The following is a 27,462-nucleotide window of genomic DNA, read 5'->3' as shown; positions in this document are numbered from 1 at the left end:
GTCCTCACTTAATGACCGGTCACTGGATGACTTCAAAGTTATGATGGAATCCCCCCCCCCAAGTTAATAATAGAATAAGAGAGTTGGAAGGGACCTTGGTGGTCTTCTAGTCCAATCCCCTGCCCAGATGGCAGCCTGGTCTCTTCTTGAAAGCCTCCAGTGACGAACTTTTTCAGGAGGCAACTAGACTTTCTTCTTTTTTTTCTTTTAAAGACATCTTCAAAAGAAGAAAAAAAGAAAGTCCCGTTGCCTCCTGAAAAAGCACCGATAACCATGACCTGGATGAGTGAGAATCTCTACAGGCCTCCAGTGATGAAGCTCCCACAACTTCTGTTCCATGGGTTCTCAGTCAGAAAGTTCCTCCTTATTTCCAGGTTGAATCTCTCCTTGATCAGTTTCCATCCATTATTCCTTGTCTGGCCTTTGGGTGCCTTGGAAAATACCTTAAGCCCCCTCCTCTCTGCGGCAGCCCCTCAAATATTGGAAGAGTGCTATCCTGTCTCCCCTGGTCCTTCTCTTCACTAGACTAGCCAGGCCCAGTTCCTGTAACTGTTCTTCATATGTTTTAGTCTCCAGTCCCCTAATCCTCCTGGTTGTTCTTCTCTGCACTTTTTCTGGAGTCTCAACATCTTTTTTATAGTGTGGTGACCAAAACTGGACACAGTACTCTAAGTGTGGCCTTACTAGGGGTTTATAGAGTGGTATTAGTACCTCCCTTGATCTTGATTGTATCCCTCTGTTAATGCTATTTAGGATTGTGTCCATCTCTGATATGGAGTTATGTTTCATCATTGCTGGCAAAATCTATGCAGCTAGTCCTTGACTTCGAATTACAATACGAGCCAGCATTTCTCTTGCTGAGCAAGGCAGCTGCTAAGTAAGTTCTGCAAGTTTTTAAACCTCTTTTCTTTTTTTGCCATGGTGTTTAGGCAAATGATGGCAGTTCAGTGATTCATGAGGTCATTAAGTAAGTCCAGCTTCCCCTACTGACTTTGCTTGTTGGAAGTGAAAAGGTTGCAAATGGCGATCACGTGACCCTGGGACGCAACAACTGTCATAAATAACACCTTGATTGCCAAGCACTCGGATTTTGATGTGTGTGTGTGCGCGCGTGCTGCAATGGTTGTAAGTCGAGGACCAGTTGCAAGTCACTTTTTTCTGTAATTGTTGTAATCTGAGGAACAACTATAAAATGCGAATGGGACCCCAAAGCATCAGAGCCACCTTAACCCTACATGAAGTTGAAGAATGTTCATCAGTGGCACCGATGGAGGGAGAGGAGCCACGGAGAACTGAGGAGGAATTTCCTAACAGTGAGAACAATGAACCAGTGGAAGGGCTCGGGGTCCCCAGTTTGGGTCTGAGCCTGGTGCTGAAGCCGATGAAGGACACCAGACACCAGGAGTGGGTTTCTCGCCCCGTTCCAACCGGTTCGGTTGGAACGAGGCTGGCGGCGTCCTCGCGCACGCGTGCGGCACGTGCGTGCACGCGTGTGGCGCACGCATGCGTACTAGCGTCTGTGCGATGCTCCAGCTGCTCCTGGAGGATCGCGCAGGCGCTGTATGCGTCCTGCGCATGCGTGGAAGCGCAGAATTCGTCAAAACCGGGTAAGGAGCGAGCGCGGGCGCCCTTCGCCGTTCCTGGAAGTTACTTACTTCCGGGTTCGGCGACCAACCAGTTCGCAGGGACCGCCGTGAACCGGTTGAAACCCACCCCTGCCAGACACGAGGTGCAGGTTTTGGGTTCCTTTTATTGGAGCCAAATTGCCAAGAACCCCGAACAGTAGAATTAAGAAATTTTATAGATTTTCACTAAAGCAGAAGGCGGGATGAGGTGGGATGTATAAAAAATACCATCTAATAAAGATTTTAGTATGTCCCTATTCCTAAGCCTTAGCTAATGAGGGCTTCAGGAGTTACCTAACACACATTCTATTTGCTCCAGGCCATCCCTATCCCTAACTTCTAAGCTCAGCTCTTGTTACTTTTATCAGCTTTCTAACCACCCAGAATTGTTACAAGCTTTTCACCTGCATATTCCCTGTGAATAAACATTCGTTATTTTTGCCTGACAGACTCCACCATTACAGGCTTCCTGGTTTTCTTTCTAGTGTGTGCCATAACCTTGCTTTCTTTTAGCAGACAGCCCATCCGCCCATTGCTTTCAGGAGTTGTAGGTGCTCCAACACTGGAGGCTTTCAAGAAGAGACTGGACAGCCTGGGATGGTTTATGGCCTCCTGCTTGAGCAGAGGGTTGGACTACATGATCTCCAAGGTCCCTTCCAACTCTGGTATTCTGTTATCTCTGAAAATACAAGGGGGCTGAAGTGACTGTATAAGGGGACTGCAGGGCAGCCTAAGGAAGCTGTCACTCCAACAAGGCACCTGTCTGAGCAATTTCATACGTGGGTGTATCTGCTTAAGTAGATCCCCAACAACTCTGTGAGATGGAGTGGGCTGTGAGAGAACGACAGGCCAAGGTAACCCAGCAGGCTTTCATGAGTAACCGTTCTCGCCTGGGGCCTCCCTGCTAGACCATCCTGGCTCTCTGCTCGGGTTTCCCTTTCAAAACTGTCAAGTTTCAAAATCTGGTGAATGAAATAGGAAAGCAAGTTTAAAAAGCAAATGGGAAATTTTATTCCTAACCCCAACAACCAATGAAACATATTTTAATTTATGGGAGGATATCATATCAATTCATTTATTTTAGGAAGTTACATTTCCAAATCTCTGAAGTAACCAGGATTTATACACATTGAATTGTGAATGTATCAAATAGCTGCCCAAACCCTCTATAACCCATGAATCAAAGCTTCACGTTTTAAATTGCCGAATCTTTCAATGACCTGGTTTGACAAGTATGTGACTTAGAGCCCTGAGTCTCCCGGTCACAGTTTTGAAACCTGAGAATTTGGGTTGCATTTGTTAATTGACTATTTGGTTTGATGAATCAATTGATGAGATTTTTAAGATTTGGGTATTTAAACAAGACCTCCAAAATCAATCAACATTTCTTTTAAATGGTGATTATTTTTAATATAGTAATTACAAAAAACTGCAGATGGCATGGCTTTTTTTAAAGAGGCATTCACTCTCACACAGGAAATAAACATTTGTGTGTATATAATAAGATGCACTATCAAAACCCAAAATATGCTTCCCTCTCAAAATTGTTTTATTGATATGCAGATTGTAAGAATTCAACTTGATTTAGCTAATAAATTACAATTTATTTCACAGAATGAGAGCCTTCCTCCACTCTGAACTAGGCACTTTGCCCATTTTTAGCTATGAAATGAGTGTTTTTATTTTGTTTCCTGATGTAGGAGCCCAGGAAAGCAAATCACCCATCATGAAAGACATACATCCTGGTTTTACAAAATTTTTAAATGCCTAGTTTCCTACATTTTATCTGAATATATCTCTTTCAGACTATGAAATCACACTGTGGTTGAAGAATCCTTTAGAGCAGTGATTCTCAACCTTATAACATTCAGATGTGTGGACTTAATTTCGTAATTGCCCAACCACATACAGGCAGTCTTTGACTTATGACTATAGTTGGGACCCGAGTTTCCACTGAAAGTTGTTAAGGTTGTAAATTGAGTCAAACCAAATTTCACAACCATTTTTAGAACGGTATTAAACAAATCACCAGTTATTAAGCAAATCCAGTCATTAAGTGATCACTTGGATGGAAATTGAATCCATTCTTTCAAATGAGTGGGGTTTTTTTGTCAAAACCAGCAAAAAGGTCACAAATTGCCAATAATCTGACTGTAGAACACTGCAATTGGTTGTAAATGTGAGTTAGTTGCCCAGTGGTAACCATGTTTACATGAGGATAGTGCAATGGTCCTGAGTGTGAAGACTTTTTTTCAGCTGTAAGAAGTTAAAAACTCACCCCTCTCCTAGAAAAAAGTGAAATATCCTGGGAAATATTAAAAAGGCAGAATATTATATTTCCCTGGATAAGAAATGGAGAAACATGTTTTTCGGCAGGAAACATACTCACTCTTAATAGCTCCCACCTTCGTCAATTAGCCATTAAAGCCTGAGCTAGTCTACTCTACATAACAAAGGTAGGATTGACCCTCTACAGAAACTCACCACAAGGCACCTGGGAAAATTACATCAGCCAGGAAGGCAACCAAACCTGGACTCAAAGCACAGCCTAAAGAGCTGTGCATGGCCTGCATGGCCCCAAGGGAGTCTGACAACCAATCAGAATACAAGATCAAGATCAAAGGCCCGAAAGGGCATAAAACCAGGGACTTTCAGCATCTCACTTTCTTTTCTTCTTCACCCAACATCTGGAAGCATGTGATCCACCATTAAACCATCTTTCCAAGCAGCCTCCATGTTTCCAGTGTCTTTTTCCTCACTTGGAACTGAATCCAGAAGGACCTTTCTCCCAACACAGCATCATAACTATAGTGTATCCTACAGAGCTACAGTCCATGGACTCTGCATGACAGAATGTCAGTGGTGTCATCTTCCACACAGGATGATATCAATGGTACAGAAAGGGCAAAATTAAAGGTACAGGCTCCATTCTAGTCCTTCAAATTAAACTCAGTACCGGCAACGGGCACATTCAAGTATTTTTGCAATAACAGGGAATCATTGTGCTATTTTCTTATGAGATTTTTTTAAAATAACAATTGAGTCTACAGCCCTGCATTTCTAGTGATCACCATCCAGGTACTGGTCACAATGGATCTTGCTTAGATGCAAGGATGGCTAGGGTAGATCCGTTTCACTAGCTTATTTTACCTCCAAATTTATTCCTTTTCCAACTGACTGTAACCACCCATTTCAGAATAAATTATAGTTGTAACAACCACAACCTCATTGTACCAGGCTGTTATAATTAGGAAGACCAGCAGAGAGGACATGGTCAGGCTACATCCAGCTTCAAACTAGCTGGAGCAAAGCATGTGAAACCACAGAGCAAGGATTAAGAGATGGTCAATTTAATCTGGGACACATTAGTTCAAACTATAAATCACAGCATCCTTACATCTGCAACAACTGTTCAACTGTTTAGAGTATCTAACAAGACACAGAAAGCTAAAATACTAGAGCAATAGAAAAGATAAAGGAAGAGATGTGCAAAATATTTCAAATTTAAAATGGTCCAACCGTTGGGGAAGATCAAAACCACTGTTTCACATTTGAATTATATGTTTTAAATAGTTTGTGTATTTCATGAGCAAAACTTTAAAGATCCTCTTTTCTGCTTCATCTGGTCTGAAGCTTGACAGCTTTTTTTCAGTTAAAAAGTAATTCCTATTAGTAGGAATTAGTATAGCAAATAAACCTCTCTTCTCATGTCAGTGGAGAGTTTATTTCATTATTGCTCATGTAATTAGCATTGCAAATATGCACCAGCCTTCTCCAGCTGGTGCCCTAAAGATGACAATGCTGGCAACAGATCACATTTTGAGTGCCACAGAAAGTAGGTTTATTGCAACTGTACTAATTTCATGTATGAGAATTGATAATGTTATTTGATACACAAATTACCCAAAAAGATGAAAATTGGGGAAATTGAAGGAAAAGACCATAACTTTACAGCCTCTAAAACAGCTTTGGTGAGCTACAATCCACCTGATGGTGTGTTATCCTGAATATCAATAGTGAAATAAAAAACTGGAAGCAAGATGCCACTTACTGACCCATGGGGGGTGGGGGAGGCAAGAAGTAGATTTTCTTTTCTTTTTTCCATCCATGGACTGATTAACCGATGGGGGAGGGGGGAAGGAAAAATCCCTGGCATGGTTACTCCCTGAGAAATGTGTAAACCTTCCAAATAGATTCCCAGAGAAGCGTTTTTGCAATACTTTGGCTCAACCAGGGAGAAATCCTTTGGGAGGCCATTCCTGACGTCCATTGCTTTTTTTTTTTTGCAGGGACTGCGTGTTTTGGCCAAGGCAGGCCTTGCTGTGGATGATGGTGTGCTTCGTGCGCTTGAACTTGATCCACAAGCACCAGGGAGGGAGAGGATGGCAAGCAGTGCAAGAGCCGGGAGTGAACTTTCCCCCACAGCGCAGCTGGGCCTCAAGGGCTCCTTCATCTTTCCCAAAACATTCGACTTCCGGACCCATCATGCTGCGCCCACGAGGACGTCAGTCACGTGTTCCGGTGGTGGTGGAGGAGGAGGGATGCAGCCCATCTGCCAGGTAAGCGATGCGAAAAGTGATGGGGCGGGGGGGGGAACGTTGGGATTGCAAAAAAAAAAAAAAAGGCACCTGGCTGATGGCTGGGACGGATAGGTGTTGTAGTCCCCCCCATTGCTTGTGAAGCCTAATAGTGGGAGGGAGGGAGGGAGGGAATCGAGGAGATTGCAGGTAACTGTAACCCCCCCTCCATCCCTCTCCCCCCCCCCGTTTACACAGCGCCAAGCGGCCCCGGGCTGTGGATGATGGGTCTTGAGCCACGCGGGAAGGCGAGAGTCGCAGGGACCAAACGGCCTTTCCGAACTGAAGTGGCTTCTCTGGCATCAGAGAGAGACTCGTGGGGGCTTTCCTCCACCTTGGGGAGAAAAGCCCCTCAGGCCGCCCCAAGACCCCCTCCCCCGCCTCCCTTCAGCTTGGCTCTTCAAAATGGCCGCACAGCGGCAGCCAGGTTATAGGGCCGCTCCCTCCGGCGCTCCGGACTCTATGGTCCCCTCGCCTTTCCGCTCTGCGCCATTCCAGCCGCTCCCTTCGACCGAGCAACGTGACGGGAGAGGGGATGGTGAGCCCAGGGAGCATGCGCATGCCGCGGGGCGGGGCGAGGGAAGCCGGTCGCGTCACTTCCTCTATTGCGCGGGTCGCCGCCCGGCATCCAACCAATCACCGCGTCGGCTTGCGCTCCATTCCCCCGCCGTGCTCCCTCCCCCCTCCCGACTTACCCTCGCCGTTTCCGGCCCCGAGTTCCTTAGTAACAATGGAGCATAAAATGGCCGCTTGAGAGAGCGAAGCGGAGCCAGGAAGGGACGCAGCCGCCGCCGAGCCAGCCAGGCCGAGGAGACGCGTCGGCGAACGGGAGACGGGACGGAACGACGCCGCGGCCTCTGGGGCGGTACGAGGGGCGCAGCGGGCGGATTCCGGGAGGGCGGCTGAGGAGGGGCGCGGGGGACGGGGCGGCGGCGGCGGCTCGCAGGCCTGAGGGGGGAGGGAGGCTCTCGGGTCGAGCGGCAACAAGGCCCGTCCTCTGCCGGGGGCCGCTGCTCTCCTTCCTTCCCCCCCTCTCGAGGCGGGAGGCTCGCCTGATCCGCCGACAGCAACTCCCATCGCCCCTCGCCGGCGGGGCTGGGGGCCTCCGGGCCTTCCCCGCCGTAAAACGGGGAGGGCGGAGTGAGGCCCGCCCTTGGCCCCGCTGCAGGGCGAGCGGCCTAAGTGGGCAGCGCGAGGCCCGGGCCTGGCTGGACGTTGCGACCTGGCCTCCCCAGGCCCTTCCCAGCCATCGCCGCCCCCGCCTGAATCGGGACCCCCGTCCTCCCCTCCCCCGGTTGATAGCTGGAGGGGGAGGAACGACGGCCTGCGGGGCCTGGGTCTCTTCCTCCGGAGTTTCGCCTCTGATGGAGATCCGAGGCCGGCTGCCTTCTGATGTGTCATGGCTGTTGGTTGAAAGTCACGGCGCTGACAGGGAAACCCCACCCAGCCTGGCTGCCCCAGGAGGCCCCTCCGGTTCCCGAGTGGGCTTCTCTCCCCTACGCTTCTCCGCCCTATTTCGGGTGGGGGAATTTTTTTCGTGGCCCAAATCCCTCGCCATTCTCCCCGTGTGTCTCCGCAGGGTGTGGTGAAGGCAGGAAGAGGGAAGCGGGGCCTCTCTCCCTTTCCTGGGTCATCCCTTCTGATGCTCACAGGCTGTTCCTTCCTTGCTTCCTTTATAGGTTCCAGAGACTCAGGTCGTCTGTAGATTAAAAATAGTCTCTCTCGATCTTGGGGGGGGGGGGGCAACCGTGACCTGGATGACTTGAGAATCTCCATGGACATTTAGCCATAGAAATAGGCTGGTTTTAAATCTGAGTTTATTTGGCCCATACATCTAATGATAGCACGAGAGATTGTTCTTGGTTCACCGGCTGTGATTTCATCAAATGCCAGAAAGACTCACTCATAGTTACAATAGAGATCAGGACCCATTCAGATATTTGTCACCCTTAACCAAACAGGAAGCACCTAGTTTCATTACTTTGTGCCTTCATCCTTTTGGGTTTCTGTAATTTGCTCAGTCCAACCACTTGTTAACAATACTACTTTATGATGACAAGAATGTCAATTGTACTGTGCAGGAATAGCTAGCTTCAGGATGTAGGTAATTATATAGTAAATGCCGAGTTACTCCTAGTTTTAATATAGAGAATGTTAAATAGGTTAAGTTACCAACTGTACTGAATTCTGCCAAAAACTCCGGAGTGAGATTCAAGTATAACATGAAAATAATTGACATTTAAGTCAAATTACATTTGCTTTAAATGATCAGCTAGCATATAATGGCTTCATTGTATGTGGTATTTAGCTTTTTTTTAAAAGACAGTTACCCCAAAAAACTTTTAATTGAAATTAAAAGTACGTAGAGAGGAACTATATTGCTAGCATCTACCAATTTGTTTAACATCTGCTCCTTAGCATGCAATTTTCTGCTTGGGATATGGAAGTGAGCTTAAACCACACTGTTTCAAACAAGATGTGAAATTTGAAAGGGGAGGTGGTGGAAATGAGGCTTCAAAGGTGCTGGGTTGGAGCTCCAGTCATAAGTAATGGGAAGCCAATAGACCAGTGAGATCATCTCCTCTTGCAAAATAACACAAAATTTTAGTCCTGGAGGAGTGAAAGTGACATGTGAGTGAGAAATACCTAAAGAAGATTTTGTTTGAAAGGAAAGATAAGCTCATTCTTTTTTTAAAAGATTTGGTGATGGCTTGCTCTTGGATAATTACCAGGAGCATTGGTACAGAGTTAAATGTAATTACTGGTTGGCCATGGAAGTCAACAATTTGTTATTCCTGTGCTTAATAACTGTTAAGCTTTATTTCTCTCCAGGGGTATCAGTGCTACTAAGGATGCAGTCTGAATCCCTGCCAAGTTCAGGAAAACTTCACATGAAGAGTTTCAATGTTTTGGTAGACCAATTAGGCTGCTCTGGTTGGAGAAAAATTGGTCTTTTATTTTTCCAACCAATATGCCATTTTGAAAAAACCCTAACCTACCACAAATGCATATAAAGTGATGGAAAAAATAGAAAAATGGTTTATAAGAATATTGATTCAACTCAACAGTTGATTAACATGAAAAATGCATTTAAATTCTGAGTTCAACATTTGAAAGATTTCTTTTGTCAACTTAAAACTATTTTAATTTAAGACAATTTGAAAATAAAGATTGTTGGGCAATTTGTAGCTCAATCTAGCTTGAATAGAAACTACTTCGAGCATTCCAAGTGCACAGTTCTCAGTACCTCTAGAGGTTTCTGTTTTACTTGTGCCTACTATGCTCTGCTACTTCTAGTCAGAAATGCAGTTTAGGCATCTATATGTTTCTCTATTGGCTTTTTTTGCATTCTCCAGCCTTTGTTAAAAGATTAGAAACCGGTCAGATATTCCCATCTTTTCTCTCCACACTCCATTTTCCATAGTTTTATACAATAAAGCCTGCATTCCAGATTCTACCCCTGATTAGCACTTACTATGTTAATTGATAATTGTTTGGCAATTATCAAATATTTGTATAAGATGAGTCATGGTTAAGGCAACAAGTGGAGGAAAAAAGACCAAAAGGAAAGGAATGTTTGGTCTGAGTTTTTAATTACATAACAATATCTAAGAGATTGAAACCATCTTTTCTATACTTAAATAAAAAAATGAATGTAACAGGAAGAGCATGAGAAAGAGAAGAGGGTTGAGATGGAAGGGAACATAAGATAGTGGTTCACCATTGCCTAACTAATACTTTCTTTACAGTAGTTGAAGGCTTCTAGTAAAATTGCCTAAAACTATAAGTTACACGATTTGGGACGTGCGGCTTTGATTTATTTTTTATTTTTCCCAGGTAGCTAAAATGATTAACTTTTGAAAACTTGGGAAACTATGGTATATGTGGATGTTTACATGATCTTCTGAAGGTTGGATCTGGTTCAGAATGATAATCTGTTCTAACATAATTTTTTGATGTTGATAAACTTTGTAAGCCTTGATATTCAGTTGGATCAATACTATCCATCCTATAGGTTTTTCATATGTGTAGAAAAACCGGCTAAAAGAAGGCAGAAATGTCCAGATCATTTCACAACAAGCTCCAAAAAGAATTTTGGAAGGTGACCTTGTGAAACATTCCTACTGACAAAATGGTTTTCTTTTCTTCTTTTTAACCAGTAAGGAGATTCATGTACAACCAATCCTTAACATTTTGTACATGTTCACCCTAGGTGCACTGAAGTGCAGATGGCTATACAGAATGTAGTCTGTGATCTTGAAAAAGAACTTTCTATCAGTTTAAAATCCTGCCGTGACCTTAAGTTTCAAAGAAACTGCCAGTGCTGATTATGAGGATGGAGGGTGGGATGAAATTTGTTCACTTTTTGAAAGAATATCCTTGACCTGAAGAATAGTTGCAGGAATTGGATATGTTTAATCCAGGAAAGAAGGACTAGAGATGACATGATAGCAGTCTTCCAATATTTGAGGAGCTGCACAAAGAATAGGGGGGTCAATCTATTCTCCAAAGCACCAGAGGCCAAGACAAGAATCAATGGATGGAAACTAATCAAGGAGAGAAGCAACCTAGAATTGAGGAGAAATTTGCTAACAATGAGAACAATCAATTAGTGAAACAACTTGCCATCAGAAGTTATGGGTGCTCAATCACTGGAGGCTTTTAAGAAGAGACTGGATAGCTATTTATCTGCAATGGTATAGGACCATCTGCTTGAGCAGGGGGTTAGACTAAAAGACCTTGCACTCTTATTTATAATTTTATTGTCTTTGACTTCAAAAAACAGTTGCCCAAGTGCATCCGTAAAACCTTTTGGCAGATTAGGCACCAGGTGCTGTCCAGATATTTTGGCCTTCAACTGCCATCAATTTGAATGCCTTTTCAGTCAGCAAGCACATTGAAACCTTGTTATTCTGACCTGTTTTTCCCATTCAGTTTCCAACAGTTCCTTAATATATAGAAATTAAAAAGCCCTTAATTTCACGAGGAACCACTTTTTAGATTGGTTTATAATGAATGGGGCCATGCAGACCTTGGGCAGATTTAGCTTGACACGGTCATGCAGTTTGCCTCATGCCATTTCAGTGCCAGGTCAGAAGAGCATTTCAGCCCAGCCTCTAGCCAAAAGCCAACCTGATTCAACTTGCTGATTCTGGGTAAAACAGTTCTGGGTTTTTTTTTTTTTTTTGAGTTAGTCATCACCCTGAACAAGATAAGTCCAATGAATTGGCAACTGCCAAGGACAAGTCAATCAATCAATCAATCAATCACACTTTAAAACAAATTCTCTGTCCTCTTAATAATGCAAATAATACTGGGCAGCTGTAAATGCGTGATAGGTAGATTAGATGGATGGATAGATAGATAGATAGGATAGATAGATAGGATAGATAGATAGGATAGATAGATAGGATAGATTAGATAAGAGGATAGATAGATAGATAAGATAGGGGTGTTTGTGTGTGTCATCATCATTCTAGCTGTTGTCTTATCCACTGTAGGATGAAGGCCTCTTCCATGTATTTCCAACCAAAACGGTCCTAAACTTTCTTTTGCCAGTTGGGCCCACAATGCTTGCTGATGTCGTTCATCCATCTTGCTATAGATCTCTTTTGTGGATCCTTTTTATCAAGTGTGATCCCTTCTATGACTCCCTTGGTCTATCTGTCATCAGTTGTTCTTGCTATGTGACTGGCCCATTTCCATTTTTATTCTTTTAAACTCTTGATATATACTTTCATTTGTTCTCTCATCCATGTGTAGGACTTTCTTGTGAAGCTGAGCATGTTTCTTTCCATGCTCTTTGCGCCACTCATAGTTTTTGTATCAACATATATAAAATCGGTATCTCTGTAGAAGTACAAGTAGTAATAATACTTTTTATGCATTTATAATTTCTACAAGTAGTGTAGCATCAAACTACTAACTCACTATAGTCCAAGGTAAAACAAACTAAAATATAGAATTTTGAGCATCTGACCTGTGACATTTAAGTACAGGTAGTCCTCGACTTACAACAGTTTGTTTAGTGACCTTCTGAAGTCACTAAACAACAGTACTTTAAAAAGTGAGTTATGATTGTTTTTCAAATTTGCGACTGTTGCGGCACCCCCTCCCCAGTCACATGATCAAAACTCAGGTGCTGGGTAACTGGCTTATAGTTATGACGGTTGCAGTGTCCCGGGGTCATGTGGTCCCCTTTTGTGACCTTCTGACATGCAAAGTCAATAGGGAAGCCAAATTCACTTAGCATCCATGTTACTAACACAACTGCACTGATCCGCTTATCTGTGGCAAGAAAGGTCATAAAATGAGGCAAAGCTCACTTAACAAATTCTCATTTAGCAACAGATTTTGAGCTCAATTGTGGTCATAAGTTGAGGTCCACCTGTAGTGAAATTGGTATTTAAACAGCAACAACACATTTCAGCATAACAGTAGGGGGCAGTTTGCTGCAAAACATGCTCAATTTCACCCAGAATTGCAAGCCATACCAAAGATGTTGCTCTAACATGGACCGTTGAATCATAATACAACATTTATCTTTTATATAAAAACTTCAGAACGTTCCAAAATGAAAGAAATATCAAAATTATCAACTTGCTACATGTGGTATTGAGTTTTGGAGAAGAGATGCAATGCCTCTTTCTTTTTCAACATTATTGACCTCCAGGACTTAGTTATATACCTTGCAACATCAACAAAGATAAAATGAATGCTTTTCTACTCAGAAATTACTCTTCAAAAATGTCTGAACATTTCTTCCTATACATGATCTTCCTATACATGATATTCCTATACAAATTAGGTTGGGGGAGAGATTGGAGGCCCAAGTTTTTCCAGACCTAATCTTAATATTTGTTATAAGTTCTTAAAATCCTATTTCTGTTGCATGTACAATATCCAGAAGATGACATATTAACTCCCTCCCTCCTTCCAATTGTAAATTTCAAATAATCTGTTTTTTTCTGCTTAGCCATTTGGATGAAAGCAAGAGGCCTCTTATGATATGGTTCTCTAGGCACTAATCATTAGCTCCATTTAATTTAAAGAACAGTTACAGTGGCTCATCTGAAAGGCAAATGTCTGATTGTCTGCCAAGCATTACTATATATTGAAAAACTCTTCATTCAGTTTTGCTGATAGAATTGAACATTATAATTTAATCAGTGGATCCTGCATTCACTAAGCTACATTACAATGCTATTACATTTATCTCAATCTAGAAAAAGGCCTGTGATTTGTAGAAGCTTTCCCCCCTGTTTTATGAGCTCTTTTTAAATCTAGTTCAATTACTAGATAATTGGATCCTGATTTTATAATGCGGTTTGCAGAGATTAGCTCCTTGCTTCGTATTTGTCTCTTCAGTTATTCTCGGAAGCCTTCCAGATGTCTTCACAAAGACAAGTTAGGTGTGTGGTTATAGGGAAGAAGACTTTGCTTAAGGAATGCTTCCCTCATAAGAATTCAAAATTAGCTCCTGTACTAATGTCTTTTCACCCTCAGCCCAAGATTCCCTTTTCACCAAGCACTTAATAATGCCTGTATTAAAGCAGACAACAGCTTTTGTTTTCTATTCTAATTTTTCTTCCATAAGGATGTGCCTGAAATGAGAAAAGGTGCTTGCCCTGAACCTAGAGAAGTCTGAACTGTTTAGATGAGCTAGTATAGGTAGGACATGGCTTGGGTGTTGCCCATCACTGCCATTTATGTGGCTTTCCTTGCCACAGGTGGTCACTGCAGAATGGAACAAGCTGCAATGTTAGTACAGTATATCCCACTTGCTTGTCCTCACACCAAGCTTCTCCATAACCTCCTGTCCCTCATTCACAGCTGCTATCCCAGGGATCCATCCTTACTCTTGCCAAGGAATCCTTCAGCCAGGAATACCTACATTTTGGTTCAAATCTTAACATGCACATCCCCAAATTCCAAAATGTATATTTTAGTCCTGGTGTAGACTGCCACTGACTCTTCTTTGCAAAGTATGGTTCAGTCATAGAAGACTTTTCCTATCTATTTTTCTGCTAATTATTTTAATGCCTATAAGCGATTTTATAATCTGTTTAGAATACTTGAGTTTGGGGGGAATTATTAATGCATAACAAACTCTACCTAAAGTCGAAACACCACCTAAAAACTAAAGACTCGTTTATTGGGAGTAGAGAAGTAGGGTGAACATAAGGACATCCTACATCAAATGAAGTCAGGTTTTCAAAGTCTTCCCTGGTTAGCGATGGGACTTATAAAAGTCATTTTTCTTCCTTCCTCTTCATCAGATTGGAGTAAATGTTTTAGGCATCACAGGATAACAGATTTGGGGTTTATGACTGGGCTTTGGGAAATTCAGGTACTGGGAAAGATGAATTTGGAGGGAATTTTTTTAAAGAAAATTCACTCTGTAAGTTTAATTCTAAGGTTTTAGCCTATTTTAATCCACCTAATTCTCAGGAAAAGTTTAAGTTATTAGTGTTCAAGAACCCAAGGTGTTTGTCTTCTCATCTTCTTTCTTTGGCATTGAAAACTTCCACTAATGCTTTCTGGAACTTAGAATAGTCCTGCTCAAAACTACCTTCTCAGTCTACATTTTGTTTCCATACCTGAGTTTCCCAAGTCTGGATACACCCATTTAAATTCTGGTTGGTTCTAGTCTTCTCCCAAAATGTAGTACATTACTAAAAGAAGACATTAAAAACAATATATTGTTAGTGGCAAAAAAATGTTGAAAGGATAATGCTTCAGTTCCAGGTACTGTTGTTGAAACATGGCAAGTAATAATCTTGTTAAAAGGGAACACGACAGTTTTCTTAGATTTTAGATCTTTGCAATACAGACAGTACTCTTCAGCATTCTAAGAAGCTGTTTCTAAATTTGTTTTGTTCCTAAGTCCAAATGAGCATATGTATGTGATGCATTGTCAATTATCTAACAAAAAGAAATTCAGTAGAGGGATATTTACACTTTACAGTTCTACACTTAGGAAAGCATAACTGAATATACTGGTACAGATTAGTTGGAACTTGGTTCAGTAGCGGTAACTGTGAGAGATCTTGGAATCCAAGTGTACAATCACTTACATATGAGCCAGCAATGTGTGGCAGAAGCCAAAAAAAGGCCTTGCAATCCTAGGTTGCATTAATAGAGGGATAGAATAAAGATCACATGAAGTATTAGTACTGTTTTATAAAGTCTTATTGAAACACTGGGAATACTGCATCCAATTTTGGTGGTCACAATATAAAAAGGATGTTGAGACTCTGGAAAGAGTGCAGAGAAGAGCAACAAGGATGATTGGGAGGCGGGAGGCTAAAACGTACAAAGAACAGTTGCAGAATTGGGTATGTTTAGTGAAAAGAAGGACTAGGGGACACATGATAGCAGTGTTCCAATATTTATGGGACCATCTCAAAGAAGAGGTCAACCTATTTTCCAAAGCACCAGAGGGCAAGATGAAAAACAATGGATGGAAACTTACCAAGGGGAGAAGCAAGCTAGAACTAAGGAGAAATTTCCTGACAGAATAATTAACCACTGGAATGGCTTGCCTTCAGAAGTTGTGAATGCTCCAGCACGGGAGACTTGTAGAAGAGATTGGACAATTATTTATCTGAAAATGGTATAAGGTTTCCTGCCTGAGCAGGGTCTTTGTACGTGTGCCTCGAACAAGCTTCTAATGTTTATTTTGTTGTTCGAGTAATTCTGAGAGTAAAAAATATCAGTTTAAGTTTGGCCTATTTGTCATTTGGCATGTAGATGTTCCAAAAGCATCATAGTATTAAAAAAATGTGTATCAAATAGGAAAAAATACACCCCCCCCCCCCGAAAATTCTATTAATTTAAATATCCATTATTTGCCAGAACCAAATTTATAACACCTTATGTTATAGAGCAGGGATCCCAAACCTCTGGGCTGCAGACAGGCCCCAGCCCGCAGCCCGCCAGGAACTGATCCAAGAAAGTGAATGAAACCCCATCTGCGCATGTGTGGGATGTAGGCAGCTCACGGAGCCATGCCTTCTGGTCTGTGGAAAAACTGCCCTCCACGGAACCAGCTCCTGGCCCCCAAAGTGTTGAGGGCTTCTGTTACAAAAAAGAATGGGAACATGTCTCTGCCCTTCAATAATTCCCAGTTTTTATAGTTATCCAAGCTGAGAATTTCTTACCACCCAAATTATAGAAGAAAATAGAGCTAATCTTACATCCAGAATGGTTTTCTGAACTTTCTTGCCCCCATCTCATCCTTCACCCAAATACTCCTAGCCAGTGATGCTACCATAGGAAGAAGACCAATACCTGCTGCTTTATTGGCTAATCTACTGGGGTTTTAAAAAAAAGATGAGATAGGGAGCTCAAAGTGCTATAAAATTCCTTATTTTGATTGAAGCTTGGGATAGAATTCTGGAACACAAGCCAAAAGGTCCTATGTACTGAGATAGGGACATTTTAAGCTCAGAATATTTTGCATGCTCCTATTGTACCCATAGGCCATGACTTGCCTTTCTTTTAGTAGTCTTGTTTGTGAGCCAAAACAAATAACTGCAGGCCTCTTGCCACTTCTATAGTAGAACCCGAACACCCAATTGGCTCATCTTGGATGCCATGATTAAGGATTCATTGCAGGGTGATTCATTAGATGAGCAAATGGCTGGTTATGTGTATGATCCAGGTGAGTTGATGTCTCCCTCTTCTGGCAGGTAGCCAAGCAACTGCCGGTGGTCCAGATGTTGACACGGGAGATTCATCCTAAGGAACACAAATTGCTCCATCCAGCTAGAATCCAGGCATAAATGATATGCTGTAAAAAAGATAACAATTGTTCAGGTTATTGGCTGGTGAGTGAGTCTCATATAGGTAATCCTCGACTTACAACAGTTCGTTTAGTGACCAAAGTTACACTGGCACTGAAAAAAACTGACTTGAACTTTTTCACACTTGGGACCGTTGCAGCCTCCCTGTGGTCATGTGATCAAAACTCAGATGATTGGCAACTGACCCACATTTATGAAGATTGCACTATCCTCTTTTGCTGCCTTCTGACCAGCAAAGTCAATGGGGAATCCAGATTCATTCAAACAACTGTTACTGACTTAAGAACTGCAGTGATTCACTTAACAACTCTAGCAAGAAAGGACGTAAAATGGGGCAAAATTCACTTAACAGAAATTTTGGGCTCAATTGTGATTGTAAGTCGAGGGCTACCTGTATTATCAGGTAGATAATGCAGGTTGGACATGCAATAACATGCTTACGGCTGATGAGAATTATGCTATAGTGGAACCTAATTCTGGTTCGTGATTTGAGGCTGCCATAGCTCTGCTAGTTTTAAATCTGACTTTCCCAGGACCTTTTTAGTTAAGTACCAAACGCAGAATATAGCTCAGCCTAGCAGTGTCTGAGGTTACGTGGATAACTGAAAGCTCAGGAGACACAGTTGTGTGTCTTTAACAACATGTGGATCGGAATACCCAGAGAAATCTAGTCTTCGGTTAGTCCATTGTTTCTCAATCTTGGCACCTTGAAGATGTGTGAACTTCAATTCTCAGAGCTGCCTGGAGAATTCTAGGAATTGAAGTTCAAATATCTTTAAGCTGCCAAGGTTGAGAAACACTAGGTTAGTCTTAATTTAACCTGATGCTGTGTAGCATCCTCTTCTCCACACTCAGTGAAAGCAGTTAAGAAAACTAGAGGCAGACTTCAGTCATTGTGATAATCTTATAAGTATAGATATTGGTCTGTCTCATACTAAGATCTCCTTGCATGATTAAATGGAGTTAATTTAGGCACAGAGCTATTGCTGTCAAATTGCTCTTGACTTCATTTGACCTGTCTGCCTTTGACCACAAAGTCATAGTTGAGATTATCTGCTCAAATGATTATTCGTCACACCTTATTACTAGCCACCGCTTCCGAGATGTGAGGGCCAATACTTTAGAATTAAAGCCTACTGTGCCTGGGTGCTATATTCTCTTTACCTCTTTGTGCATTGAGGGAAAAAATATAAAACACATGTACTTTATCAGTGGAATAGGTGGTGGTAACGGAGTTAATGTTTGGGATGAAATCTATTTACAGCAGATTGTTTTTTCTGAATAAGTGATAAAGCAAGTGCACCATTTATGCTAAAAGTAATAGAAGATCTAGATAAACTAGGTCTCCAAGGGAGATGGGCAATTAAGAAATAAAAAATATAAATAATAAACTGGTGGAATGAGGTGGAGAACATGCAGACTATCGTCTTCCACCATATTGGATGATTGATCATCCTTGCTATCGTCTTCATGAAGTTTAATGCCTTAAATCATGTTACCTCTAACGGCTCCTTGATAAGGTATGCATTGTTCTACTTTAAAAGAAGTGCTTTGCAGCTAATTCATAGCATTGTATGTAGTAGGGACAGGAGGGTGATATCTGAAAAGGTATTGGGGATGTTCTCAGAATTTATTGCCTTTCCTCCTGCTGGTATCCCCATTGTAGTGGGTAGTAGCTAGGTAACACTCACTTTCAGCTTCAGACTTGAAGTTCTTGCCCATCCTTGGGGTGTATAGAATGCTGCATTCATATGTATGCATGTTTTTGCATGGTTTGATGGGTTCTCTTGATTGCAGCACCACTTACTCTTGACTTAGATTTCAGAGGAGGCCATTCCTCCTGATGCTTATCCTCCTTGTTGGCCTGTTCACAGAAGGAGGTGGCCATACATTTGTGTCAGGGAAGAGCTTGTCCCCAGGACTGGGCCCCAGTTACACTCTGGTCTGTCATGGTGCCAGGTGATGCCTCTATTCTGCCTGGCATGCCCAACCTGTTCTTATAATCAGGCTGTCTAGTTGCAGACACCCTTCCCCCCTCCTTGGAGGATTAGAAAATATGCCCAGCTTTTCCTCTGATTTCTGAAATTGCTACAGTTTTAGGCATTTTTACACTGTTTATACAGACATTAAAACTTTACTGATTACAGATAACAGTGTAAAAGTAAACAGAAGATTCAAATAATATATCAATATTATAATGCATAATCTTTGTGGACAGGTGTTCTCTTTTTAATCACAATTTGATTCTGAAGTTTTTCTGTGTTCCTGTAGAATGACAAAATATATGTATACATTCTTCACTGAAGTTTAGCTATATGGAGTAAGGAGTTAAACATCCCCTCCCCAAAATTGGCTGATCATTTTTTTTTATTTTTTATTTTTAGAACTATTTTCTACTTTTATCAACATGGAAAGCTCAGAGGCTAATAATAAAGGAAATATCAATCAGTCGGAAGCTCAGCGCCGGAGTCAGCTGGACCGGTTGGACCGAGAAGAAGCTTTCTATCACTTTGTAAATAATCTGAGTGAAGAAGATTACAGGCTGATGAGAGATAACAACTTACTAGGCACTCCTGGTATGCTGCTTTTTTAGCTTGCCATTCAGACAGTAAGAATCTTGCTGTTCTGCTCTTAATCCAGCAGTTATTTATTTTCCTGATAGTTGCCATAGAATCATAGATCTGGAAGGGACCTTGGAGGTCTTCTAGTCCAGCCCCCTGCCAAAGGCTGGAGACCTGGCAAATGTCTCTCTAAACTTTTCTTGAAAACCTCCAGTGAGGAAGCCATCAGAACACTGGGAAGCAAGTTGTTTCATTAATTAATTGTTCTCACTGTCAGGAAGCTTCTCCTTAGTTCCAGGTTGGGTCTCTTTAATGAGCTTCTACCCATTGCTTCGTGTACTGCCCTCAGGTGCTTTGGAGGATAAGGGATTACACGCATATTTTGCATGCAGGATCCCAGGTACCTACAATATTGATTTCACAAAGATTTTGATCTCTGCAATAAATACAGCTACAAAATTCAGATCTCTATTACTCTCTTAAAAACCACACGTCAAATCGTTCTTTTATTCTTTCCCACTTGGCAGAAGAAATTATTGTAATTGTTATTTAACAGATTAACAGTTGCAAGGAATCTTGTAGGTCATCTAGTCCAACCCCCCCACCCAAGCAGGAGACCCTACACCATTTCTGATAAATGACAGTCCAGTTTCTTCCTGAAAGCCTCCAGTGACGAAGCTCCCCCATTTTAATTGTTGTACAATTGGTCACCACTCAATATTTGTTTGAGTTGGGTGGTGATACCGTGTTTCCCTGAAAATAAGACGGTCTTATTTTCTTTTGACCCCCCCCCCCAATGTTGCTTGGGCCTTATAAGGGAGGGGCTTATTGGTTTGGGGTTGCTCGGTGGCTGCTCTCTTGCGAGCAGGCGCCTGAAGAGCCAGGCACAGCCTCAGGGGCAAACAGCTGCGTTACGCTGTCGCAGCAGCACAACACAGCAGCTATGAGTTGACCACGCTCACGAGCAGCCGCCTGGCACCCCCACCCTTTCTAGCCAGGCAGAGCGCCACTCACTGACCCAGTAATATCCCCAAGGCAGCAAGCAATGTGAGCGCCTTTGCCCTCCCCCCCCCCCCCAGCTCCTGTGGCTTGGCACCTTCGGGATATCGCTAGGTTGGTAAGTGGCGCTCTGCCTGGCTGGAGGGGGGGGGTTGTCCAGGGGGCTTATTGGGGGAGGACATATTTTGCCCACAGGAAAAATATGGCATGGCCTTATCAGGACATGTTGTAGTTTTGGGGAAACACGGTAGAAATGGAAATAAATGAATAAAATAGTTTTTTTTTAAGCCATTCATTTCTCTTGAAGAAAAATTGCAATATGAAAGCAAAGTTTATAGAATGATTCTCTTGAAAGAAAATCCTCTAGAGATGCTCAGATGTTCACTCTCTTAGTTAACAGATGAAGTCTATTGGTGGTTCAGTCTTTCCATGAGGACACATTCGGTAAAGAATGGCTTACTAATATAACAAATGAGTTTATTCCAAGAACAATGGTATCTGGAATTTCTTACCCAATAAACTTATATTTGACATTCCCACATAATAGGTAACTCTATAGTGGGCATCAATAGCAAGTGATCTGAATTTGACCATAGGGATAGCTTTATATTTTATAATGTTAAAGCTCTATTTTGTTTATTGGGCAAACGTTTCTTGATCTCTTCCCCTGTTTCCCCTCAGCAGCTGAGATAAGATCATTTCCCCCCCCTTTTTTTGCTATTTTGATCTCTGTGTAGATGTAATTCAATATTTTTCATGCTCTTTAATACAGATCTCCCTTAAAAATATTTTGTTTATTTTATAAACGACCGTCCGTTCATTTCCTTGCATCTAAGCATTGCAGTTCTGATTTCTTGCACTTCTGCTCTTCATTGTACATGCAGTGTTGAGCAGAAGGTTTGCTCTGTTCTTTTCCCAGGCAGAAGTAGGCAAGCCAAATTTCTGCCTCCTAGAGTGCCTGCTCCCTCCGTCTCTCCATGTTTTTTTTCTTTTTCATTTTCTCTTCTTGGGCCCTGTATAGTAACTTTTCAGAGTAGGATGGTTGGGAATATTGCCATATGTCCACCCATCTCTTTAAATGAAAATACAATCCCAATGTTAGAGACAAATTAATAGTAATCTTGGTAAACCCATCTCTGCTTTGGTTCCCCTAGTGTTGGCTGCACATGAGTGTGAATGACTTTCTCAGGAACACCTGCCCATTGTTTCCTCAGGTGAAATTACGGAAGAAGAGCTGCTAAGAAGGCTGCAGCAAATTAAGGAAGGCCCACCGCAGCAGCACACTGAAGACAGCAGAGGTACGCAGTGTTCTTCTAAGGTTCCTATGGTAATAGTCAGATTGCTCACCAAATGACTTACAAAAGGAGCTATTTGAATTTAGGCATTGTGCTCCTTTTGGGCCTCTGACTTCTGTTGTGGTGCAGTTTCTAGAGCTTCTGTATTCACCTCCTTTGAAATGGCTTCTACAGATTGTTCTCTGTACTTTTTCTCCTTTGTTCCTGGCTTAAGAGAGGGGGGGGGGAGGAGGTGTGCTGTGAACTTATTCAAAGCAGGCCTGCTTTACCCGTGATAACTGCACGTGCCTATCTGATACCATGCCTGAACCAGCGGGGCTCAAATCTCTCTGGCCAAGTGTGTAGCCTTGATGTATTAATATTGTAGAAGCAGTCTGGATGAAACTACATGCTGGGCTTATGCAGTATTGCATGGATAAACGATTGCCTGGCACATAATTGGTTACAAATGTTCCAATTTAAAGAATGGAATTCATTCAAAGTATCACAACCCATTATCTTATTTCCTGACCTTTATAAAACAGTCGTCTTGACGGATTTGCTCAGGTGTTCAATACTGGACAAATAATTATTTGATGGTACAGTCCATTAAAGGTGTTGTAATTAATTTATCCCATAGATATTGCTGTGATTAATTTAGGAAGATATGGTGAGTTAAACAATTGTGGTGTCCAAAAGTTAGAAGAATAAATATTTGCTCTGTGGCCAAGGAACGTATTTATAAAATCATAACTTGTAAAAGGTTTGGAGAAAATATTTAGCCCAGAATTATATCAGCCACCTAACTATAGCAGTTACTTTTATTTGACAGGTTCCGAGTCCACAGAAGATGTGTCTAATGGCGATTCCATAATAGATTGGCTTAATTCAGTTCGGCAAACGGGGAATACGACACGAAGTGGGCAGAGAGGCAACCAGTCGTGGAGAGCAGTAAGCCGGACTAATCCAAACAGTGGAGATTTCAGATTTAGTTTGGAGATAAACGTCAACCGCAATAATGGGAACCCAAGTACAGAAGCCGAGGGGGAGCCACCCGTAGAAACCCCCCCTGGGGAGGACCTAGAAAACAGCCAAAGTGACACTGAGACTTCGAGATCAGCCTCTCCCCCAGTTGTAAGGCCGAGCTCCTCTCCTCCCGTGGCCAGGCAGCCTGACTCAGAAATGAGTTATCCCGAAGAACTGAGTGAAGACATCTCGCTTCAGAGAGGCCAGAGAAGGTCAAGAAGCCGAAGCCCTGAACAACGAAGAACACGGGCAAGGACTGATAGAAGTAGATCCCCTCTTAATCCAGTGAGTGGATCTCCTCGCAGGATACATCACAATACATCTTCTCAAACCCCGGATCTTCCCTTGGTCGCTGAAGCAGAAGGAAGTTCTAGAACAAGGCAGCATATGATCATACGTCAACATGCCACAAATTCTGAGGCGCCTGCTGAAAATACTGTTCTCTTTTCGACCTCTGAAGCCAGGCCTGTCCCTCAGGCAGTGAGTTCTTCAGAAACGACTGGCAGTGTGGAGCCCCCAGCCCCTGGACAGAGACCCCCGACCATAGTGCTTGACCTGCAAGTGAGACGGGTTCGTCCGGGAGAATACAGGCAGAGAGACAGCATAGCCAACCGAACTCGATCCAGGTCCCAGACGCCAAACAATACAGTCACTTATGAAAGTGAGCGAGGGGGATTTAGACGTACCTTTTCACGCTCGGAAAGGGCGGGGGTGAGAACTTATGTTAGCACCATTAGGATTCCCATTCGCAGAATCCTGAACACAGGCCTGAGCGAGACCACCTCAGTTGCCATTCAAACCATGTTAAGACAAATCATGACTGGCTTTGGTGAGCTCAGTTACTTCATGTACAGCGATAGCGACGCCGATCCCGGGGGCTCGGCACCAGCCCCGAATGTGGAGACGGCAGAGCCCCAGCCCGGAGGGGGCAGTGGAAATGGCCACTTGATCCCTGAAGCTCCTGAGGCTGGATTGGGAGAGGCCTATGAAGGCAGCCCTGAAGGGGGCCCCACAGCCGGCCCGAGACGGGAGGGGCGGAACACAAGGGGCTCCGTTACTTTTGAAGAAAGTGGTTCCTTGCCATTCCTTAGCTTGGCCCAGTTTTTCCTGCTCAATGAAGAAGACGATGACCAGCCCAGAGGACTCACCAAAGAACAAATTGACAACCTCGCCATGAGGAATTTTGGCGAGAGCGACGCTCTGAAAACCTGTAGTGTTTGTATCACCGAATACACCGAGGGGAATAAGCTTAGAAAACTACCTTGCTCCCACGAGTATCACGTGCACTGCATAGATCGCTGGCTATCTGAAAATTCCACTTGCCCAATTTGCCGCCGAGCCGTCCTGGCTTCGGCTAACCGGGAGAGTGTTGTCTAAGCCACCGCGGTATCCTTTCAGCTGATTATGTGATGAGGGAGCGATGGGCAAGACGCTGCTTGCAACGGCCACTTTTTGTGTGGTGGTTATAAATACCAAACAAAGAATAGTGTGATTTCCTCTTATGAAATGGAATTTCTTTTTTCTTTTTTTAAAAAAAGAGCAAAACCTTCTCAATTAGGGTTCCTAAAATAAGACCAGATTTGTGTTGTCAATTAAAAAAGAAAAGAGAAAACTATATTTGCCCAAAGACACTTGGCTGTTGTATACTTTCAGTTTTTCAACACAAATCAAGTTCTTGGTCCCACCTGACCCCAATGTGTGTTGAATGCTGGAGGCCTCGACTAACTGGAGTCATTTAGCCGTATGCAGCCTGTGGATGAAAGCGAAACAACTCCGCTCCCCTGGCAGAAAGTCACCTCCCACGTCTGATTTTAGCTCCTTTCTTGTATAGGGTATTGAATATGGTAATGTAAATAACACTAACCTGAGCCCCTCCCTCCCACTGTACAGCTGTCTTAAGCCCAACACTATGGAACACCATAGAATGACCTGATAGTTTAACTGGGATATTTATCTTGCTGTGGAAATATCTTAATTAATTGCTTATGCTTGTTTAAATAAACACTTTTGTTTTAAAAACAGTAAAAGCTTTTTGTACAGGTCAGTGACTTTTCCACTGCGCTTTTGTGCAAACATTTTCAGAATTTAACCCTCCACTGTGTTTAGCCACAAGAGCACATGGTGTGGTTCTCCACCTTGGGCAAGCCTCATGGCAAAGAGCCCAGTTTTCATCAGTATTTATTATTATTATTTTATTTTATTATTATTTTATTATTGTTGTTTTTGTTGTTTGTTATTATTTTTTGGGTGGGAGGAAACATTGGGAATTAAGACAACTGAGCTGAGCAAGTCCTCTGCAGCCTCTGAGGCACGAGATGCTTCCATAGTTTGGCTGCAGAGCTCTTTCTAGCACATTTGCTGCTGCAACAGCAGCTTCGCTCACCTGAGCTTTCCCAGTACAAATTTTCATGATGAACACATTATGTGTAAAGTCAGGTTATACAACAGATTGCACTGCACGACACACCCGAGCAAAATGTGATTGCTGGCTGCTTCATGGCTCAGTGTGTAGTGCAAATCCAAATCAGTGTGGTTAGCTAAGGGCCCCGTAGGTTGTTAAGCAATGTAACTGAATTGAATGGGATAAGCGTGGTTCAGTTCTCCAGTGCAAGTTGCTGGGCCTTCTGTGATCCCAGCTTTGCAAAGGTAGCTGGTTGTGGAGTTTTTTTGGCACTGTGAAATCTGCTTATTCTCCACCTTGCTCTGAACGCAGATACTCTTTGTGCACCATATTTCTAACCACTGTGCATCAGGCATTTGTGGCTTTCAGCAAAACTTTCTAGTGACTTGTATATTTTTAATTGGGATGTTTTAAAAGTTGTTTCTCTGAAAGTTTAATTCCTTGCTTGGAGGTGGAAGAGAAGCTCTTTGAATAAAACGTACTGGGATTCCCCCTCCCTCCCAAGCAAGTAGTTTATCAAATTAAATCTTACGAATTCATCAATTAGTCTTAAGGCAACTGCTTGGAAACACATCAGATTGTTTCTTCTATGCTGTATATATCCTAGGAATAATTTTTATTGAGTAAATAAATTGTGCTTTTGCTTATAGATTTTGCAACCGTTTTTATCTTCTGCTAATGATATACAAAGAAATGATTTTTCATTGGATATTTAAAAAATACATGAAGCACTTTCTGCTGTGCCTAGTTAAGAATTGCAGCACATTTTCTCCCTCTTCTACTGCCTCAAAAAATTGGATTGTAATTCATATCAGTGTTGTTTCTGTTTCTCAAATGAATATTCTTACAAAGCATTTTAAGTGTTTTTTTTAAAATTTGAACATGCAGTTAAATAATTGCAAACCTATTAGGACGTTTAAGTTTTAAGCTTTGATGGTAATAACTGGTAAATCTGTAGGACATTCAGAAATGTGATCTATTTGTTTCAAAACTTGCATTGAACATGGGATCTCTGCTGTTGCTTTAGTTACACCCTAATTGGATCCTTGAAGATTCAGTGAAGCTCATGATTTGATTACCTTTTTTTCCTTGGCATAAAGATGATTCCCCTCTATAGGACCCAATTTTTGCTTCTTGGTTGCTTGAGACGGCCTCAGATTGTTCAAAGGCTGTAAACTGCTACTTGCTTTCTACATCCCCTGCCCCTAATGGGGAACGGATCATACTAGGAAGTCTTGGTTCTATGTGTAGAAGAAGCTAACAAACTTTCCATAGTTTTGACTTTTTGTTCTTTCTGCCTCCATTTTAATAAAGTAGGCATGGAAGTTTAGGCTGATTTTAGGAACTCAACAGAAGAGAATATTGGTCGCTCGGGCTGAACTGTAGGGTCTTTGATGCTCTCTGAGCTTGGTGGTTTTCTTGCAGACATTGACCCAACTAGGTAATATTATCAGTGCTAGAAGGGAGTGGGGTTTGCACTCTGTTTATGTACATTTCAGTATGAACAATTACAACTATACCGTATGTAAACAGAGAGAAAACTCCACTTCCTACTAGCACTGAAGATGTTTAGGGACTTGGCCTGCATCAGTATAATTCTCTTGGTTTTGGTTGTCTTACAGTTTTCTTAAAACCTCTGTTGTACAAGCTCCCCTTAATCGTGCATCTCTTCTCACACTGAAAAGCCCAAACACTGCTATCCTTTTCTGCTGTTCTTTGTGGCAACATATTTAGTAACCTATTTGACCATTTTCCAATATGGCACCCCCTGAAATGTGTTGGGACTGTAGCTTCCAGAATTCCCAGCCTCAGTCTCAATCCTGTGGAAGAGGAGAGGCTGCCTTATGCCACAAAAGTCTATCAAAATTCTTACGTTAAGCGATGGTTAAAGTAACAGGCTGTGTTTGCATACAGGGGTCTCCAAACCTGGCAACTTTAAGACTTGTGGACTTCAATCAGCCATGCTGGTCTAAATTGTGCTTGAAAGACCACAGTGTGGATGGATGTGCAGAGCCTGCAGAATCCAAACTGAAACATACGCTCTTTGTGATGTATGGTTTATCAGACTCACCTTTTGAAAATGAAAAGTCCTTTGTAAGTCACACTCAACAACTTCATGGAAATCTACAACGGAAGTGGGGTGGCCATTAACATCTAGGCTGTTTTCCTGATGACTCCATAGTAATCAGGT

At 42.4% G+C, this 27,462-nt stretch overlaps 1 protein-coding gene across 2 annotated transcripts; it reads left to right on the top strand.

Moving 5' to 3' along the window:
* Positions 1-5,911: 5,911 nt before the first annotated feature.
* RLIM (ring finger protein, LIM domain interacting) lies at positions 5,912-26,080 on the top strand. 2 transcript variants are annotated; one of them, XM_032227995.1, is made up of 4 exons: positions 5,912-6,184; positions 19,395-19,586; positions 21,785-21,868; positions 22,677-26,080. In XM_032227995.1, exons 2-4 carry the CDS (start codon positions 19,418-19,420, stop codon positions 24,245-24,247), a joined length of 1,824 nt encoding a protein of 607 aa, XP_032083886.1. In that variant the 5' UTR covers positions 5,912-6,184; positions 19,395-19,417; the 3' UTR covers positions 24,248-26,080. The 2 variants fall into 2 exon arrangements, with proteins under 2 accessions (XP_032083886.1, XP_032083885.1); XM_032227994.1 differs by lacking the exon at positions 5,912-6,184 and adding an exon at positions 6,891-7,067.
* Positions 26,081-27,462: the final 1,382 nt, after the last annotated feature.

This window comes from Thamnophis elegans, chromosome 12, assembly GCF_009769535.1.
Source record: "Thamnophis elegans isolate rThaEle1 chromosome 12, rThaEle1.pri, whole genome shotgun sequence".
In the NCBI taxonomy this organism is placed as follows: Eukaryota; Metazoa; Chordata; class Lepidosauria; order Squamata; family Colubridae; genus Thamnophis; species Thamnophis elegans.
The sequence above is the reverse complement of the archived record's forward strand: the minus strand, read 5'-3'. Positions and strand labels throughout refer to the sequence as shown.

Excerpts from the sequence above, each read along its gene's own strand:
- RLIM (XM_032227995.1), top strand. The coding sequence starts at position 19,418 with ATGGAAAGCTCAGAGGCTAATAATAAAGGAAATATCAATCAGTCGGAA. Across the intron at positions 19,587-21,784 it reads CAACTTACTAGGCACTCCTG|GTGAAATTACGGAAGAAGAG; the intron begins GTATGCTGCTTT and ends TTGTTTCCTCAG. Across the intron at positions 21,869-22,676 it reads GCACACTGAAGACAGCAGAG|GTTCCGAGTCCACAGAAGAT; the intron begins GTACGCAGTGTT and ends TTTATTTGACAG.